The sequence below is a fragment of the Melopsittacus undulatus genome, chromosome 3 (assembly GCF_012275295.1).
Source record: "Melopsittacus undulatus isolate bMelUnd1 chromosome 3, bMelUnd1.mat.Z, whole genome shotgun sequence".
In the NCBI taxonomy this organism is placed as follows: domain Eukaryota; kingdom Metazoa; phylum Chordata; class Aves; order Psittaciformes; family Psittaculidae; genus Melopsittacus; species Melopsittacus undulatus.
The window spans coordinates 89,971,553-89,991,186 of NC_047529.1; the positions used below are offsets into that span (position 1 = coordinate 89,971,553).

Below are 19,634 nucleotides of genomic sequence, written 5' to 3' on the forward strand. Positions count from 1 at the left end.
AGTTCCCTACAACTTGCATGGTTACCACCAAGAACAAAACATGGACTGCAGAGCACAGCTTCCTGGCGGGTTTGCTTACATTGGACATATCTAAAACACTTAATAGAAATAAGCATGAGAAGAATACAATGCCTATCTGGCCTCTACATCTGAAACTCATCACAAAACCTCTAGCAGTGTTGTACACATGATGCTTCACAGCCAGAATTCATATTCCTGAAGTTCAAGGTCACTTCTCAGTGACTACCAGAGTAATCCAAGTAATGTAAATTTTGTAGTCCAGCATTCAAGTGTGACAGAGCGTGTGTCAGGAGCCCTGATCTCTTACAAAGTGGCCCAGCTCCCAACAGCTGCACATGCAATACATCCCCTTCATGCACACAGCTGGCTGTGGAACTGCCTGCTCTAACGAAAACTAAAACACTCTTCAGCACAAGTAGGCTCCAAAAGGTACCCAAACTATCATGGAACCTTTTCAAGGAAAATGAGTGTGAAGCAAACTGCTCTCCATCTGACTGAATGAGAGATACTGCTCCCCATCTGACTGAATGCAGATCTGCAACAGCCCAAGAGCTGGGGGTTGAGGACCAGCAATAATGCCCTATATCACCCTTTGTAAGAGCTGATGTACCTCCATCAGAGAGAGGGGAGAGAGACCTGCCATCAGTGGCTAAAGCGGATCCTCAGGAACATCTCTTTCTGGCCTCAGCGGCATTGCGCATTGTACATGCTGGAAAAGTTCTCTTCCCCCGGCATGCTGTATATTTGTACACCAACTGAAGCCTCACTGATTTACTACTGCTTTGCATTAGTGAATGCTCCATCCCTGGCAGTGTTCAAGACCAGGTTGGATGAAGCCTTGGGTGATATGGTTTAGTGTGAGGTGTCCCTGCCCATGGCAGGGGGGTTGGAACTAGATGATCTTGAGGTCCTTTCCAACACTAACTATTCTATGATTCTATGATTCTAAATAAGTTCTGCAGATTTCTATGAAGCAGTAAATACACTAAGTACACTAAGAGCTGCCCCCTGTGCTGAAGTGCATGTATCTGGGGGATTTCTGTTGATCAAGGTCTTTATATTGGGGGTAGCATACCCACCTTGCTCTTTAGTTATCTCACCAAGCTGAAGTCATGTTTTGTAGCTGCAGCAATTTATAACTTGAACTGTGCTACTTGGATTCCTTTTTGTCCTCCAAATCTTTCTGACAGCTGAGGTGTATTAGAGGGAATTTAACCAGGTGGGTAAGTGACACAGTTTTTCCACAGTGAAACTTTTCTAGGGAAAGCTTTTGTGAAGTAGCACTGAAAAAGATACTAACAGAAGCTTCCCCTTAATCCCTTTTATGTCACAAAATACATTTTAAAAATACAATGATTCAATATTGCCCTGGAGCACTCACTTAACAAAAAGAAAGCCAGGACTTTAATTAAAGATACAGTATTACATAGAATAGATTAGGAAAAACAGGGATAGAGCTGTGCACTGTATATATCACTTTTTTTTGCCTTTCTACAGACCTTTTCTCACCAAGGAAAGTATTTTTAAGTATGGAGTGTCCACTCATCAAAACATTTCCCAGGTTTTAAAAAGACATGCTATAGCCAACTCCTGCAATTAGTATTAAATCTCTGCAGAAGACTTCGCAAATAATTGTCCCTAACATTCATACTTTCCATGTTAAGCTTTAGAAAGCCTCTGATAATATTATCTCTTTTCATTAGCTACTAACCTTGTAAGCCAATACAAATAGGTGACATTGCTATTGTATCTGTATTAGTGCCAAAACACTGTAGTGAAGATTTTAAGATCCGCTGGAAAGTACATGCAATAATGACAATTTTAGGAATCCTGTTTGATATTTTTAGAAGCATTTCTAATACCGCTGTGACATATCTATTGCAGCTCCAGACCAAAAATCACTTTAATCTTTTCTCAAAAGAAAAATAAATCATAAATGCACATTAATTTGGATCATCTAAAAAAATAGGGCAATTTTAGGAATATCAATGGCTTACTAAATACCACACCAATTTGAGTGCATAGGAATGGAGAGGAAGCTCAACCTAGAAGAAAACTACTACAGGAAGGGAATGTGCAAACTAGGAGAAAAGAGATGACAAAGCCACTTTAGAAAGCAGAAAGAAGCAGCACACCAAGAAATAAGCTGTGGGCCAAAAACATCTTGTGTGACTGACTGAAAAAGGAAGACATAAAACCAAATATTACAAACATCTAAACAGATAACAAAGCTGAAATGAATAATTAAAAGGACTGTTTTATTCTGGAACACAGAATGCATGCAAAATCACACATGCTGTCTTTGCTTGCTTGTTAGTAAAACAAATCCTCTCTAAGGAGCATGTTGATAGAGGGCTAGCTGCCTTTCCTCACAGTTTTGTGCCAATGCAGCAAGGTCACCTAGAAAATGTATTTACTCAAACTCTCTACTGTTACTACACTCCTGTGAACACAGGGAGCTCAAATACATCTAATAAAAATCTAAAATTAGGTACGAAGTTTGGTTTTGTTAACATAAAGATTATTTAATTAATAAAATGCCTTATCTATAGAACAGTGTGGTACCTCATAACTTGTATAATGGTATCCAAATGACTCAGAACTGCTAGTGAAAATGGAAGAATCCTTAATGAAGATGTAAGACGAAGAACGTGTTCAGAAGCAATCTTAATCAAGTGTGTTTTAATGAAACTAAACTTTCCAGGAAGTGTTTTGGATGAGTGAATGAATGAATGAATGAATGAGCCAGGTAGACTGAGAATAGACAAAGCTGTAGTCTCAAAAGATGCAAGGTCCTCCCTTCCTCAGTCAGCAGAATGAAGTGGCAAAGTGAATGTAAATACAGCTCTGAAAGATACAGGACCCTTATGGATATAATATTATTTAGGTAACTAGATTTCAGTCAGATGACTTAACAGTTTCTTCCTCTTCTGGAGGGAACCAGCATTTGGAACGCCTAGCCAGGCCAGGCATGAGTGAACACAAGCAATAACCATTGGTATCTATTCTTTCAATGCAAAATTCTGCTTTGCCCTACGAAATGAAGACCTGTATTAATTATTTAGTCAGCTACCAAAGTAAAAGATGCCCAGGAATGGCAGAAAACAAATTATTTTATAGAAGAAAGATGAAAAAGGCTTCTCTTCTATAGAGGAAAGAAACTTCACTATCTAATCTCCTGCTGAGATATCACATTAAGTGAAAAAAGACAAACAGGTCTTTGCTTTGTGATAAGGATTCTTAAAAATTACCTGATGGCCATATTGTGAGCTGCAGTTCCCAAAGCTCTTCGACCCAGTATACACAAGGCAAAGGAAAGTGTCACTAGAGGAGAATCTTCATCGCTGTCCAGATGCTACAAAGTTGTAATAACATTGTGTTATTTTAAATGCAAATACCATCTTTATAAGCACTGCAACAGTATAAATGGTAACACTCACAAAATTTGCATGTAGCTGGACTTACACACCAGAACATTCTTTGCAATTCTTTTGCAATTACACAGAGCAAAAAGGAAGGTCACTGCCATCAAAGGCTTTCTGCAAAATTCAAGCTTATTTTACCCCCTGGCTAGAAACAGAACATTTCAATCTCAGGTGGACAGATCCCAAGGGAGGGGAGCTTTGAGGGCTGTAGGGTTTTTTGTGAGTTTGTTTGTTTTTCCCAGATCTGACATTCTAAATCGGATTCCTTACTACTGAGAGATGCTGCAACGTGAGGCAGCCAAACCCCTTTTCATGGGACACAGTGCTTATGAAAACCCACCTTACATTCCAGAATAGCAATCCATTTGGAAAGGTTTAAAGGGACACACCTTTAGTGAATAACTATGTCTAAAATGTATACCATTGATGACTCTGACCTCACATTTTAACAAGCAGTTAAAACATTTCATTTTCTTTTCCTAGCTGAGAAGAATTTCTTTACTGAAATTTTGCAAAGAGAACTATCAAGCAGGAGGAAAAAATTGAAATAACCCTTCATGAATATGAATCTTCAGGAGGATACAGACTATTATTTCAGCCCCTGCAATGACTGATCCCTTGTAGCTTTCTTTGACTCTAAAACTGAAGCCAGTTGTAATGGAGAATGAAGCTCCTTTTTAAAATACATTGATTTTCATGTGTCATTTGATTTTTCTATGTGTACAGTAAAGTTTTTTTCCATCTTATCTCCAACATGGACTATACTGTTAAATAGTCATCGAATTACAAAAACAGAGGTAAAAGAAAAAGATGAAAAAAATACATAAATACGTGTGTGTACACTAATTCAGGCATTCCTCTCCTCTTTTAACTGATAAACTTTAAATCTATTTGGTATCCCTAAATATATTATTCAATTTGAAAGTGTCAGCCACATAACGAGTGAAAAAGCATCATTTAATAGTGGCTGTCTCTGCACTATGCAGTTCTTTGAGTGCCAGAATTTGAGAGCTGAAATATGGAGACAGAAAAGAGATTAAACATTCCCAGTCGGAGAAGATGGTGGGAAAGGCTCAGAGGACAATTCAATAAAACCAGTATCAATGCAATGATATGCAGAGGAACTGATGGAATGCTATTTAGGGTTAAAGACATCAGAAGTAACCAAAGTGGAGAAGAAACATTAAGGTTCAGCAATGTTATGCCTGCTAAGGTCAGTGGTAGGAAATGGGATGTGCACTCTGTGATCCTGAATAAAAAATGTACAAATAAGAGTTCACAGTGGCCAGGAAAGATACACTTCTCATTTTTTTGCCATCAGCAATAATCAGAAAGTTAAATCAAGGGAACATGCTTGTTTGAAACTGCATTCTCCTTCTGGGCTATTTTGAGTATTCCATGGAAATACAGGAATGCATTTCCAACAAATGATTGCTGACCATCAGTAATCTTAGTGGCTCAAAGCATTTAACATGTAGCTGAAAACCTGTCCTTGACCTTCAAGAGCTGTGAGATCATTTAATGCATTTTTGTAGCATTGTTCATACTTGAATTATGAGCTCTAAGAGGTGACTTCTACTACCAGTGAGCTCCTTATGCACTTCCCTACCATCTGAAGACCAGATATACCCAAATATGGGCAAATTTTTGGAAAGGGTGCAAAGAGACCCAACACAGGTAACGCTGAATGACTAATGACATTCCCAGAATGGAGCTTGCTCTAGCAGCACTTCTGCAAGCACTTGTTATATCTGCGCATTCTAGAGCTGATGAAATGAACAGTGTTGGAAGTGTGCACAATAAGGAGTTGGTTCTGTATTCAAACACTAATGCTTCTTAATTTTTGCATGAGTGTAGTCTCCATAATACATATTTCTATTCCACTAAATATGCATTTTCCCTTTATGTAAAATCTGACAGCTTAAATGAAACAAATTTTATTGTATTAATCCTGAGCAAGCAGAAGAGTAACTATGCATCATTTAACTCTTATCCCAGGAATTAAAACTGACTACCAAAAGATAAATAAATGCAAGCTTACCTCCACCCTTTTTCTTGCACAGAACTGAATCCAATCCAGATAAACACTACAGAAACTAGCTCTTGTTATTCCTTGGAGACAAGGAACATAATCTTCATCTATGTTAATGTTAAACATTGCAAGGTCACGTTCAATATAATGCCACTTTGCATAAGGCTGCAATATCTTTTGGATGGATTCGTCTTTTATCCACTCAAGGATTTTGGGAGAACTTGCTGTAAAGTATATTATACTCTGTCGACAAAATGCACAAATGTTAGACACTTTAATTCTGATTAAAACAGATAAATTTTGCACAGAAGAGGGTAAATCAAAGAGGACCACATTAACTACCTATAATAGCATGTATTTTTCTAATTTTTTACCACTTGGTATCATTGCTTCACAAAACTCTTCAAGTTAGAAAGCTGATAATAATCGATATCTAAATACCAGACAACAGAAAAAGAAGTTGCACTTTTAATACTCTTCTGCCTTAAAGAAAGATAAGTACAAGCAATACGCTATGATAAGAATACAGAGTTCCAGGATTCAAAGGTGTAAATTACTGAATATTAGTGTGGTTCTATAGTCTATCCCCAAGAAGGTGATATTGATAAAGCTCAAGCTTATTTTGAAAACACAGTAGTAGCTGGCTACATGCTCAAAACATGACTCTCTCTTTCCTCCATGAACTTTTTGTTTTCTGGGGATGAAGCTTTCCTAATTCTTTAACAGAAACATTTCCATGAACCATGATTTAACCACAAGGGTGGGATCTGACAACACAAGTCTGAAAACCTATTTTAACTGCCGTTCTCTTTTTGTATTTAGTAACATCATGATGAGGCCAGTACAGAATAATGGATTTTTCTTGTATGTCAGGTTCAGAAGCTGATATGTGATGTAACTGAATTTGCTTTTAAAGCACTGAAGGAGAAGCAGCATTCTACAGGAGCTCTTTTACCAAATGCAGAAATATTTGAAAGCAGCAACACTCGTATCTCAAAGGTATGCCTGAGTTTCTACATTCAGGTTCCTTTAACTGCTGTGTCTGGAGCCATCAAATTAATAATAAAAAATAGAATAATCTATCTGAACCAAATTTAAAGCATATTTTCAAAAGAATATGAAACTTAGGAGAAGACACAGTACTGCAAAGGGAAGCGGCATCAGCTGGAAAGTCCCATTATAATGTTTTATGATAATATTATAATATTAATATATTCATTTAGAATTGGATTCCAAAGCAAATGAGCAGCAAGTGAACAAGACTGAAGATGTAGTTCTACTTTGCCCATGCAATTGAAATATTATTAAGCAAATAAATGTATAAAATGAAAATCTGATGGATTAAAAAGGGCAGAAGCACTCCCAGCCCTTCAAGAACTCCCAGATGCCCTGCACAGTTTATCTTTCAAATTGCAGAAAAATACACAAGCAAGAGAAAAATTAAACTCCAGAGGAAAAAGACAAGTCAGACAGATACAGACTGAAGATGGACCTTTAACTTTTAGACTTGTGCAGAACAAATCACTCTTTTAAAGATTCACGCAGAAACGATGAGAGCTGGAAATGCAGCACTCAGAAAATGCAGACTTCACGAATACTAAAAGATGTTTAAATAAGAATATATTGAAAAAAGATGGAAGAGGCACAAGGGAAAAATCACACAGTAGTTGGGCAGGATATTATTTCAAAATACATGCAGAATGGCTACAGGAGCTGTCCCACTTTATTTGTGGAGAATAAGATGCTTTTATAAGAAGAAAGATGTGCCTTTCTGGGCTGTCAATGAAACTGCAAATGAAATAAATACATCTTAGGAATAAGACGCTCAATGCAACTCATTGTTTAAAAGACCAATATGATAATTATTCTTGAAGGATAGGAGAACTGAAACAAAGTATACATTTTCATTGTTGATCTTCAAGATAAGAGTTTGCTTTATTTATTAGTCTCACCTGTGTTTACAGAGAAGCAGGCTCAGATGGGAAAAAAATCAGACTTATAATCAGACATAAAAAGAGGAGGAACTTCTGCCACCTAATTAAATTCTGCTCTTAGTAGCTCTTCCTAGGTATGTTTTGTGCACAAGTACATCCTCAGCTACACGGCAATTCAGAAATAATGTGGTAAATATTTACAAAATTGTAAGCCACAAGGAATAAACTGGAAGCACTCCAAATGCTGAGTGCAATGGAAATGCAGTTGCTGCAGAAACTCTAGCCCAAGTGTTTTCCGAGTTTGTGATTTATGTGACCTGAATTCTGCATTAACTAGAGTTCTTCTTAAAATTAGTTTCCTACACCATTAAAAGGAAAATGTCGGGCTTTACAATTTTCACAGTGGAATTGTGCAGGGTCTTACAGCTCAAGATTCCTCCATAAGAAAGAGCTGGGGAAGGAATGAATTCTCACCTCTCTTTCTGATATTGTTTATCTGTAGGTAAGTACTAAATAAACAAGATGAAAGCTGATCTGATACATAACAAGACCTTCTCACCTTCTGAGGCTGTGCTAAGGATTTTACCAAATCTTATCAAAGCTCTTTATGGAAGAAACCAATAACTTGAAGAAAAGGAGGGGGAAATCTCCATATAGCTGTCATTTGGGAAGTGGCATTCTAAAGAAGGGATCTCCTGAGCGTGCTCTCCCTTTACTGAAGAGACCTCCAGCCCAGGGTAATAACAAAGGTGCCAACAGGTTGTTATTTATTATCTTGTGTTGATCCTTCCCTAAAATGAGAAGTAGATTAAAAGACTGAATCCTTTCTGAAAATGAAGACGTGTCAATGCAGTGTTATAGCACTGGTTCAACTGAATCCAACCAAAAGAAGTTTGATTTTCACATCTTCAGAGTAGGTGGTGGACATAGCAACATCTGCATACAGTGGAGATGGAGCCCCAGCATACCTCAGTAGTGTGGAGCTTGTTTAACCCACTTCTCTTTTACTCAAAACCAGATCAATGAACCACACTTCTATCAATGGGACAAAACTTTGTCTAACTGATCCTACCTATGTCAGCTGCTTCTCAGCTATATCCAGAACCAGAAGCCCTAAGCTACTTTTCAGTTAAGTTTCACTTCCCATGTGATGAACCTTACAAGTTCTCTACATATTAAATGACTTAAAGGCACTAAAAATGTTCCAGTCTACAATGCACAATTCTTCATTGATTAAAACTAATAAGCTTAGACTGGGATGTTTTTCAGTCTTGTTCAATATCAACAAAACAGCTGAGTCATATATCAACTTGCACCCATTTATGTCCAGGTTACTTTCTGAAGTAGAACGAAACAATTACAGCAATATATTCATTACAAAAACGTTTGATGGTTTGTTGTTTTTGGTTTTTTGTCTTTTTTAGTTCAGATACATTGCTTAAAACCAATTTAATTTATAGCTACAAACCCCACTTCCGAAACGAAAAACTCATCCTCACATGCAGTTTTGTTTCTAATTAGTTAATTAAACAAGCAGGTTGGTTACCAGACCCTACTGCCTGTAAAATTATTTATGAAATCCCAGTCTGCATTTTACAAAGCAGTCAGCTCCATAGAATAATAGAATAGTTAGGGTTGGAAAGGACCTCAAGATCATCTAGTTCCAACCCCCCTGCCATGGGCAGGGACACCTCACACTAAACCATGCCACCCAAGGCTTCATCCAGCCTGGCCTTGAACACTGCCAGGGATGGAGCATTCACAACCTCCCTGAGCAACCCATTCAAGTGCCTCACCACCCTAACAGTAAATAATTTCTTCCTTATATCCAAACCAAACCTCCCCTGTTTAAGTTTTAACCCGTTATCCCTTGTCCTGTCACTAGAGTCTGTTGTCCATGATCAAAGCAGCTTTGTAAGGCAACAATCTTGGTTTTACTGCATTGGCTCACTTGCAAAAAAAAAAGGTGATTAATTTATTTACAACAGGTCTTTCAAAGTTAGACAGGATTTTTACAGCTGCAGAGATGTAAGTAGGAAGATGTCAGCAACGGCTGGGAGCTTTAGTGACTGGTTTTGTGGCAGTACAAGTGGGACAGAAGGCAGCATTTGGCTCTTGTTGATTCAGTAGAATACAATGAAGCTCAGCAATGTCTTCATTTGCGGGACTGGAAACCATCTGGTAAAGGATGAAGATCTCATGCTAGATTTTGAGGCTCAATTATTTTGACAAATAATGTCTGTATGATCACTGTGATCTTAATAACAGCACAAATACAGGGGTGATGTAAATGAATTACTGTTTAACCAATGGAATTAAACATGTGTTGTGGGTATATATGTAAAACAGCAGGTAAGAAGGAAGTTTGCACTATTACAAAAGTACATTTGAGAAACAGCTCTTCAGAGGTTTCCCAAGAACTTTATGCTTGTTGTTCTTTTCTGGTTTTGCCAGAAAAAACAGTGGAAAGGCCAAGTCAAGAAGAAATAACAAACTGTCAGTGAAGTTTTGCTTTGTAAGGATGCTTCCTCTGACTTTATCGCTAGAGGATGTTAACTCACCTTCTTGATTTCTGCTTAAGCATGCCTGCGATTTTCTGTACTAACTGTAAGTATAAGCTGTCAGAATCAAATGTAGCAAAGGGAGATATGAATTAATTATCGGCATCTAACATCTAGACAGTCTGACTGCCAGTAGTGCAAGTGAATAAATATTAAGCAAAAAACTTCAAATGCTCGCTCTTCTGTAGATAGCCAGAAAGTTCTTTCTATTTTACAAGCCTGCCTAGGAATAAAGTACACTTTGCCAAGGAGTTTACCTTTATATAGTATCTGATAAGTATTCTCCGCAGATCGAACACTTGCAGCATTGTCGCAGCGTTGTTATCAATGATGCTATATCCTTCCAGGATGTACTGGGTTCGTGTTATTTCCCATGTCAGCCATCGGAGGTTAAAGGCTGCATTACATGACAACAAGTGAGGCAAGTGCCCCGGCTTACAACAGCAGCAGCCTTCATTGTCTTCATCTCCTTCTGTTATAGCTTCCACTTCTCTCTGCTGGCAATATGTCCCTTGGCAGTGAGAAAAAGAGAGTACGCTGCCAGTTATTGGGGAAAGAGGAAACAAAATACTTCTTCCAAGCTGAAAAAGTACAACTACACTCTATGCATTTAGCAAAATCTAATAGAAAGAGCTATGGCAAGATATTAGATGTGCCAATTGATCTGTGCGCAGTAGCAAATAAAGAGCTTCACATTATTTATTTACTATCACCTATAAAAGCCAAAAGGGCCTGATCTAATGTTCTAGGTGTTCAGTTCTGATCTGAGCTAAACTACAGAGCACAGCTTCTGCCTTAATAAAATCTCACCAGTAATCAACATTCAAGAATCCTGCTCCATCAGACACATTAAGCAAATTGACCTAAGTGTCAGTCTGCTTCTTCAAGTAACATACAGGATGCAAACAAAGATCTTGCAGTGTGTCAGAGCACTTGTAAAAGATGGGGTTTAGCAAACTGTCCTGGAAAGCAGGTTCCAAAAATAACATCCACCCTCTCCCACTGGAGTAAAAGCTACTCCAGATAAAACGTCTTTAATGAATAGCACTAGTGTTAGTATATCATGAAGACAGAGCAGCTTTTTAATTAGCCTATTACACAAGCTTTATATCAAAATAGAGTAAATCTTTCTGAAAAAGAGATGATAACTGAAAAAAAAGACCTGAGGCAGATGCAGAAACAATAACAGATCTGCATTTCTAGCCTGTGCTGTGCACACTAGATGGTCAAGCTGAGCCCTTCGGGATTTGAAGTCTATGAATGTGGTTTCTACACCATGTAGAGCACTGCAAATCAGAACCAAGGTGGACACCCACGCAACCCCCCACACCCCCTGTTCTCTAAATATGTGAGTTCTGTGCTCTTGACACATGGATCTTTAAAATTTACTCCCTGTGGGCTGTTGCAGAAGTTATTCTCCACTGAATTTATAAATAAACCATTTTTCAAGGCCATTCCTATGATGCAAGTTACACATACGTCTCACATGGGACTTCTGCCAAAGTTTCAGTATCATCCCACAAGAGAGCTGGCTCCATCAGCTTCCAAATGGTCTCAAGAGGAGAGAAAGGTGCTAGACACTGTGCTGCAGTTCAACAGCTATGAACCCCCTGCCAGGACCAACAGACCTGTTCCGTTATGTCACTGTAAATGGGAGAATAATTTGGTTATATTCATCATCTGAATGTTGGACCAAGAAAGAACAGTGTCAGCTCCAGTTCCCTGCAGTTTGCCAGCACCCTGAAAGAAAGCCTGGAGCAAGGCAGCATCCCAAAGGCAGCTTTCTGTGGAGCGTGATGACAGCCCTTGACTGTCTATCCTGGTCCCATCACGACTGTCTGGTCAACAACCTGTGGACTTTACGTTTGTACCAATTGAAGTAGTACTCAGCATATGCCTTTCTCGGGACTAAGAAATCCTTTTAAAATATAAGTAAATATGTCGAAACATTGGTTATCACTTTCTCATCTGTACACTTTCTAAAATGTATCTACATCAAGCAAAAACATACAAGAATGAAAGAAGAACAGAAAGATCTGAAGGAAATGTGTGAGAAAATGCAGGATTGTAGCCCTAAGAAATTTGGGGAGAAAAAAGATCCAGTATATTCCAGTGTTCTCCATTCAGTTTTCTGAGTGAAAATTTATACTGTGGGTGCAGTGTTGTTCACACACTGATGCATATTCCTCCTTGGACTTCAGGGATGTACAATATTACAAATTATTAAATGCCTTCAACTCACTCAAATATAAACATCTTTACTTTCAACATTGCCACAAAACGTGACCTATCAAGCTGACATTCCCAGTTGGTCTGGACATGAACTGGACTGTTTCTGTTATGTGTTTCACAGATTTCTACATGAATTAACACTTACTGCTCAGACTGGCAATCAAATAATAGGTGAATTTAAGAGACCCTCAATGTTTGAGGGAAGCTGTCATCGCATGCATAGCAAACAGAAGAAGATGTCAGAACAATTATCTGCATTCTCAGCTAACTCAACAGGTAAAAAATGTCTTCAACTCATCTTTGCCAGGTAATTTTAATTAACTAAAGTTAAAATCATACTGCAGTGGGCACAATCAATGTTGAACGTGCCAAGCATTCTAACTGGGACTGTGTTATTACAAAAGCTTTGGGAACCAACCAAAGGAGCTCATGTGGTCATCTTGCAGGTTTATTCCAAATCATGAAATCAGGGCTGTGGTCTTCAACATCTGGCACACAGTCACTAACTTAACAAAAGTTGTTTGATGGACTTGGGTACTACTGTAAAGAATATGAGAATGATTCGTGTCAAGAACTTAGGAATCATTGTTACCTATGTACCTGTGACCAGTGTACCATGTGTGGAATGTATAAAAATGACTTTGATTATAATAAATGTTGCTGTCAATGTAATGAAGGGAAAGAAGAAGAAACAAGCAAATAGACTAGTCCCATCTTTAATAATTTTTTACTTAAAATAATAAGGGTGCTTAATGGCCTTGTTTTACTGCTTGAGTGCTTTAAGGAAGGGACTGGTAACCCAGAGATACATCCTGTTACAGGGGTTTATGAAACCTATGTATTGAACAAATAACCATATAAGGAATGGAACCTATGGTGGTTAAGCTTGTGATAGACATCTTCTTGAGTTATTCTTTTTGTGTTACTGAGAAAGATTGATAACCTTTTGTAAGAAGTTTTTCAACCAGAGACAAGACCCCAGGAACTAAGGAAAATCAATAGAAAGGAACCACGTCAACATAAAGAGAAGAAATGATTGGCGGAGACCCAGGACCACAGAAGTATAAGAGACTGAACCCAAAAGACCCCGGCTTGCGTCCTTGGTGGAGCGGAGACTCCCTGGCACACTCAGCGCTGCTTGCTTATTGCCTCTCAATATTAATCAATTGTAAATAAAATTAATTGGATTAGATCATGGCTAAGACGAAATTTTTATAACACTACCACCTTGGGGATTTGTTGTCTTGACTGCTTGCACAGCCTCTTGGGTATCCCTGTTAAGCTTAAAGGTGTAACCTGAACCATGGCCAGTGCTCTGACAAAACACCAAATCCCTATCCCTCTCATCATGCTGCTGATGAGCATTTCCAAGTGACATCTAGTAAAAGGACTCAAGTCTGCAATAACAAAATGCACGCTTGATGCTCAAGTACATGTTGGTTCCCTCCCAATTCTTGCAGTCTAGAAAGACTGCCAGTAACTTTCATCTTTATTTGAGCCCTACTTTAATTCATAACACACTGGCTGGATTTCAATGCCACAGATTTGCATGTTATTGAGAAATTTCATTTTACCAGGGCCTGCATCAGTCCTTTTTGGTCCATTATTCTAGACACTGGTACTGCAGACACTAAGAGCATATGCTCAGCTTTATGCATTGAGCCAAAAGATATAAATCACAATAAGTGAAGTTAAGCATTTGTGTATATCTTTTACAGAAGGATGACTCTAAACTTTAATGCATATGTTGTAAGTTGATTATTTCAATTACAATTTTTATATCGCTGCTCAAAAAATTATCAAGTTCAAGCAACTCTGGCAGAATTATTCATCAAAACCAAAAAGCAGGGAGTGGAACATGCACTTCAGTTCTGTAACATAATTAACTGTAGTACCATTAAATATTAAAATATAGGAAAATGTTTTCACTGGTAATTAGTCATCCTAAAATCTGAGGGAAAACATTTTTTTTACATTTATTTCTGCAGTAGAAAGAAAACAAGCTCTTTCACTTCACTCAAACTTAGTGATTCACTGTGACCCTTGTGAGTATAGAGACCACTTCATTTGTAAAATATCTAACACTGGAGGGGTGCCAAAATCCCATCAATGCAAAAATATGTGCCAGTTGAACAAAGCAAGGTCAATCTATGTGAGCTCAGGAGAAAATCAGGGTGAGAACTTGGAGCTTTTTCTATTTTCCTGACACATCAGTATTTGAGGACTGACTTGTACTCTGCCAGAATGAGCTGACCTAAATGGAAATGAGAAAATTGAAACTATAGACTGCAGTCTCACTTCAAGAGGATACATGAAATAAACCTAAATTAATGACCCAGCCTTCTAAAATTTAACGCTGAAATCATAGGGTGCTTTTGAATTCAATTTCAAAAATTCAGTGAGTGAAAGGAGAAGCATTTTTTATTTTTGAAGGGCTCTGTAACATAACATACTTCTAGAAGCTATTTCAACTTTCATAAGACACTATAGTTTAACAGCACATCCAGAATGGGAACTAAATATTTTTGGCTAAGGTAGCAATAGGTTGAGCCCTAAGGATCACTGACAATCATAAACAAGTAGGGTACAAATGTATATAGTAAGGGCTCATAGGACTAATGAAGCGACCCCACCCCACAGATGTTAAAAAGATCATAAATCACCCTCCTGAACTGGGCACTTCAAGCTTAAAATGTTGTGACACCAACAATCGGTTTTGGATTGGGGTAATTTAACTAGGTGTTAAACCAGAGAGATGGAGCTGGATGGGAACCCTAAAGATGGACTGAAACCCAGGGTAAACTCCTTCTGTAGATCGTACGGAGGTCTCGTCACTGATGACTCCACACAGAGGCCTGGTTGCTCACCATTTTTCTGGCAAAATCATGCACATGAGTATTTTAGAAATAAATGCATTACAGTGGAAGTATCTGACTCTGCTCCACCAAGTTCTGCTGCAAATCCAAATAGTCCCAAATTCTGATGGATAAGGCTCTTTCTCACCCAACACTTCTCTGCTCAGACTAGGAACCTAATAATCAGTAAATTATCATCCAGAAGAAGCACAAAAAGCATACTCACAGCCATTGAAAGGACATTCTCTCCTGAAACAAGCAACAAAGAACAACAAGAAACACAGAACAACAAATACTTCGAAAAGGAGCAAACTGAGTTCCCAAATGGAAATTCATGAGCCCCGGAACTGGACACAATCTGGAAACCAGCAACTGTTTTGGCTCCTTTCTTGTGGAATTGGGATTAAGAAGAGTAATTTACAGGCTCTGATAGTTTCAGGTTGTTTCAAACCAGTATCTCAGAACTTAAAAACCAGTATCAATTCCTCAAAGATCAAAGCTATTAGTTATAAAACTGTGCTTTGGTTTTCAGCTCCTTCAGGTGCTTGGATGCATGAAAAATAGTCTGTTGTTTAAACCAGATCAGTTGCTCTACTAACAGGCATCCTCTCTCCTCAGAAATCTTCCATTTTCTTGGTCCACAGGGACACATTATGGAAGCCCAGGTGGAAGAAAGCATTCTCTAAGGATGCTGGCTGTTAAACCTGCAGCTACCAAATACCATGAAAACCTTTCATGTCACCTGTTTCGGAATGCAAAGCAAGATGCAACATTTTATTCCTGGCAGAAATGTTTTCTCAATAAAAAGGTTGCAGTATGTCTAACAACATTTCCCTTCCTTCCCAAAGTCTTCTCCAGTGTATCCAGCTACACATATAAAATTTTGGAAGGGAGGAAAGTGAAAAAAAGATATCAAATATTTAGTCTGCTCTGTGTTACAAAAACTATTGTAAGCCTATTTGAAATTCGTAATTGGCTTCTACTGTTGGAGCATCATTACACATCTAGAAAGATTTCCTGCATGCAACAAATTACTCTCTTCCCCATTCCATGCCAATTCCCCCAATTAAATAATCAAGATCAAAGAAAACCCTCTGTACTCTTCCTGTTCTTGCCTCTAATATTGCCGAGCATTGTGTCTCTCAGCCTTTGTTATTTCCCGTGAACAACCTACTTTTTGGTTTTTAACCTTCTCTTCAAAGAGATGTGTTAAAAATAGCAGCTTTTCTTTGAAATCCTTTCAATTTATCAATACCTCTTGGTCTGGTGCATACACTGAACATACCTCAAGTGTGGTTTTAGGAAAGACATGAAGGTGGGTACTTCTGTTTCCCAACAGCAAGAATTCACTTGTAAAAGCAAAAAGTAAAGTTGCAAACACTTTTAAAATAAAGACTTCATCTTGCTAGCACTACAGAACCTTCAGACAGGAAAATAAAACACCAATAAATATTCCTGACACTGGTAATGTACTTGCTATTGTAACTAACTTCAGCATACACATACACTGCAGAAATGAGTAACTGTCCATATTTCTTAGACATCATTACTGTGCCTGAAGCATATACCCTAAACTGGGTGCGTTCATACACCATTTTGTGTGGGAAATAAGTTTGCTAACACAGAGCAAGCCCCACAGGCAATCCAACCCTGCTGTCACAGCTGCCTTTACTACGTACAATTACACCTGTGCCTGCTTTGCACTTCTTTCCTTGATTCATCTAATGGAGCTCCAAGTGAAGCATGAATATTGCATGTGAAACATGCAGCAACAAAAGTCACAGCAGATATGTAGAAGTTAATTACATGATAGAAGAATACTGGACATGATATGGAAAAGACCTCCTCAATATTTCAGCATTGCCATTCATATGTAGTTTCTGCACACGTGTAATGCCTAACAGGATATTCTCCAAAATACACGTTACAGAGGCACAGACTAGACAGAAAAAAATTCCTTGTTCTACAGTGAACTAGATATTTTGACATTCTTTCTTCTTGTTCCCTGATTGTGGGTTTTCCCTTCTCTTTCTTTCAAATGAAATGATACATCATGTATTTCTTCTGGCAGGCTGCTTTTAGCATACTGCTGTGGTCTAACACAGACAGTAGTGTTACATTACTGAAGGGCTTGATTCCCCAACACCAACGTGCAGCTACTTGAAAGTTTTCACTGAATCTGAGCTCATTACTACACTCTCTTCATTTTCAATAAAGGAGGAGTTGAGCTGGGTGTCTCCTGTCAGTGTCTGGAGGTATAGAGCCTCCCCCTGCTTGACACACAGGATGAATGACTCAATGGAGGCTCATCACCTCTCCGCCTATAGAAAGGGAGAATGAAGAACTAATTCATGCAAGGTGCTTAAATTGAACAGGACTAAAGATGGATGAGAGGAATCACAGCTCTGCTGACTGCCTTCTGTTAGCCTGTATCCTTTTGCTCTGCCTGCAGGGTTTTAGGGGAGGGAGCAATAGTGGTGTTCATTTAAAATCTGAGTAGAATACTTCTATTACATACCGTTAGAAAGGCATCTGGATCATTTATAATGCCAATTCCCAATTAGGCTGGACTGCAAACTGGGGAGGCAGTACCTCCTACTCCCAGTACACTTAAATCAGAAGACTCTATGACCCCTTCTTCAGCCACTACTGTGGCAGTATTGCTAGAACAGCTTTTCAGTTAACACAATGAGAAACACCCATAGGAAAATCCAGAACTCCACAATGTAAATATTGTTTTTCATTTACTCACAAACAGAACACAGTCACAAGCACAGAGAACACTGCTGTGATTCACTCATTTCCAAAGCAAACACAGACTTCCTATTTAAGGAAGAGCAGATTTTTAGGGCCCTCAATTAAAATTACTTGTTTGAAACTGAAGTCAAGCAGCCAAAGCTCAGAAATTACAGATTTCAAGTTCTTCCTCTAGCCCTTTTTTCCCTCTCTGTGGGAAACCATTCTGCACAATGAAAAGCAATCAAGGCCCTATATAAAAAACAGTACCTGACCAGACAACTAAAAATAAGAATGTAAGATGCCCAAAGCAGGGAAAATGAGCATAGTGCTTAACAACTCCCTCTTGACTTTGCAAACTACCAGGTTTTTCCAGGGCAGTTGCATACGCTCTTCCCACTTATGCAGAAAAATACCCTACTCTATTTGGCTGTACCCCACACCAGCCATTTGCAAGATATGAAGTGGGGAAGAATGTGTCTGGTCTGTGCAGGAGCTAGCTCTTGCTGCTGCCTGGCCACAGCTTACTCTTAACATCCTGCATCTGCAGGCAGTGATCCCACTCAAAGGAAGGAGCAAAGAAAGCCTGCCAAGGAAAAGTTTCAGCTCAATCTCAGCTTCCTTGGGACAGCCTAGTGCAGCCAGCAAACATGTTGGTTCTATTCACAACGTGAAACAGCTATAGTACTAACACTGAATACCATTAGATAATCTGCATGGAAAGGTCAATTTTCAGACCCATTTAATTACTTTAACTTTGATTTAAGGGAATCCAGAGATGCCTTGATTGCAATTTTTGAACTTTGCTCTCCAATCCAAATGCAAAATGGCACTCGTGTGGTAATGAACCATCCTGGCTCAAAGTCAGACCAAGTCTTCCCAAACCACTTTGCATCAGAACTATACCACTTGAACAACAAAACTTGTTGGTCACTGTTCAACTTCCAGTTCAGTCAACCCATCTGCTAGGCTTTTTATCCTACTAGCACATGGTTTGAAGGTCCTCTCATATTTTTTCATCTCTATTTCCAAGATCTACTTTTCTGGATCTATCAAGGGATGGTGATGATGGAGAGGGACCCAGAAGTAGGTGGCAACTGCATAAAAGAGAAAAAAGTTCACAAAATTAATGTAATTTCATTATGAAAATGAGATTTCTTTCTTCTGTGTGTTTCAGATCCTACCGTGAACTTAACACAAAAGGATGATCAGCAAGAATCATTTTCTAAAATTAGAATGCTAGTTAATGGAAACATAAATGTTCCTGCTTACCCCAGATCCCAACAAACCTGAACAAACTGTCAACAGTGTCCAAGATAATGTCTCTTCTTTAACATGCATAAATCTCTCCTGAAAGTCACTTTTCAGATCTATAGAAATGAATGAACTATTTTTTTATTTCAGAGTTTCCATTAGGAATTACGGCTGTGAGCAACAGAAGAGGAACCAGAAGGGACAGGCTGACTAAAACTGTCTTCAGGAAAAAAAGAAAAAAGCAATTATCTCAGAGATTTACTGGCCTGTGAAACCAGCGGTACTGTGACCAAGAGATTTGTACTGACACAGTATTGAACTGTTCTTGCAGAACAGTATAAATCTGCATTTGTCTGGCCTGGATTTGAAAGAAGTAATAGCAAATTCCAAATCTATCCAAAATAAGCTTTTAAGTTACTTTCTTTAAGTACCCATGGACTCTATATGGTACTTAACCTCAGCACTTCTCTCTGACACAGCAGCAGCACAGCTCACCTTGTAGGCACACAAGAAGATAATACTTTCACAGATGTCTTTGAAGTTGAAGAAAGCCACAAATCCACACATATATCATCATCATTATA

At 38.5% G+C, this 19,634-nt stretch overlaps 1 protein-coding gene across 1 annotated transcript in view; it reads right to left on the reverse strand.

The window, feature by feature from the left end:
* Positions 1–19,634, reverse strand: part of PCNX2 (pecanex 2) — a 154,901-nt gene that overhangs the window by 16,028 nt on the left and 119,239 nt on the right. Inside the window, exons 26-28 of the mRNA XM_005146038.3 lie at positions 10,231–10,484; positions 5,488–5,721; positions 3,273–3,376 (exon numbers count right to left, since the gene is read on the reverse strand). Coding sequence (XP_005146095.2) covers positions 3,273–3,376; positions 5,488–5,721; positions 10,231–10,484 — 592 coding nt within the window. The remainder of the gene's footprint in view (positions 1–3,272; positions 3,377–5,487; positions 5,722–10,230; positions 10,485–19,634) is intronic.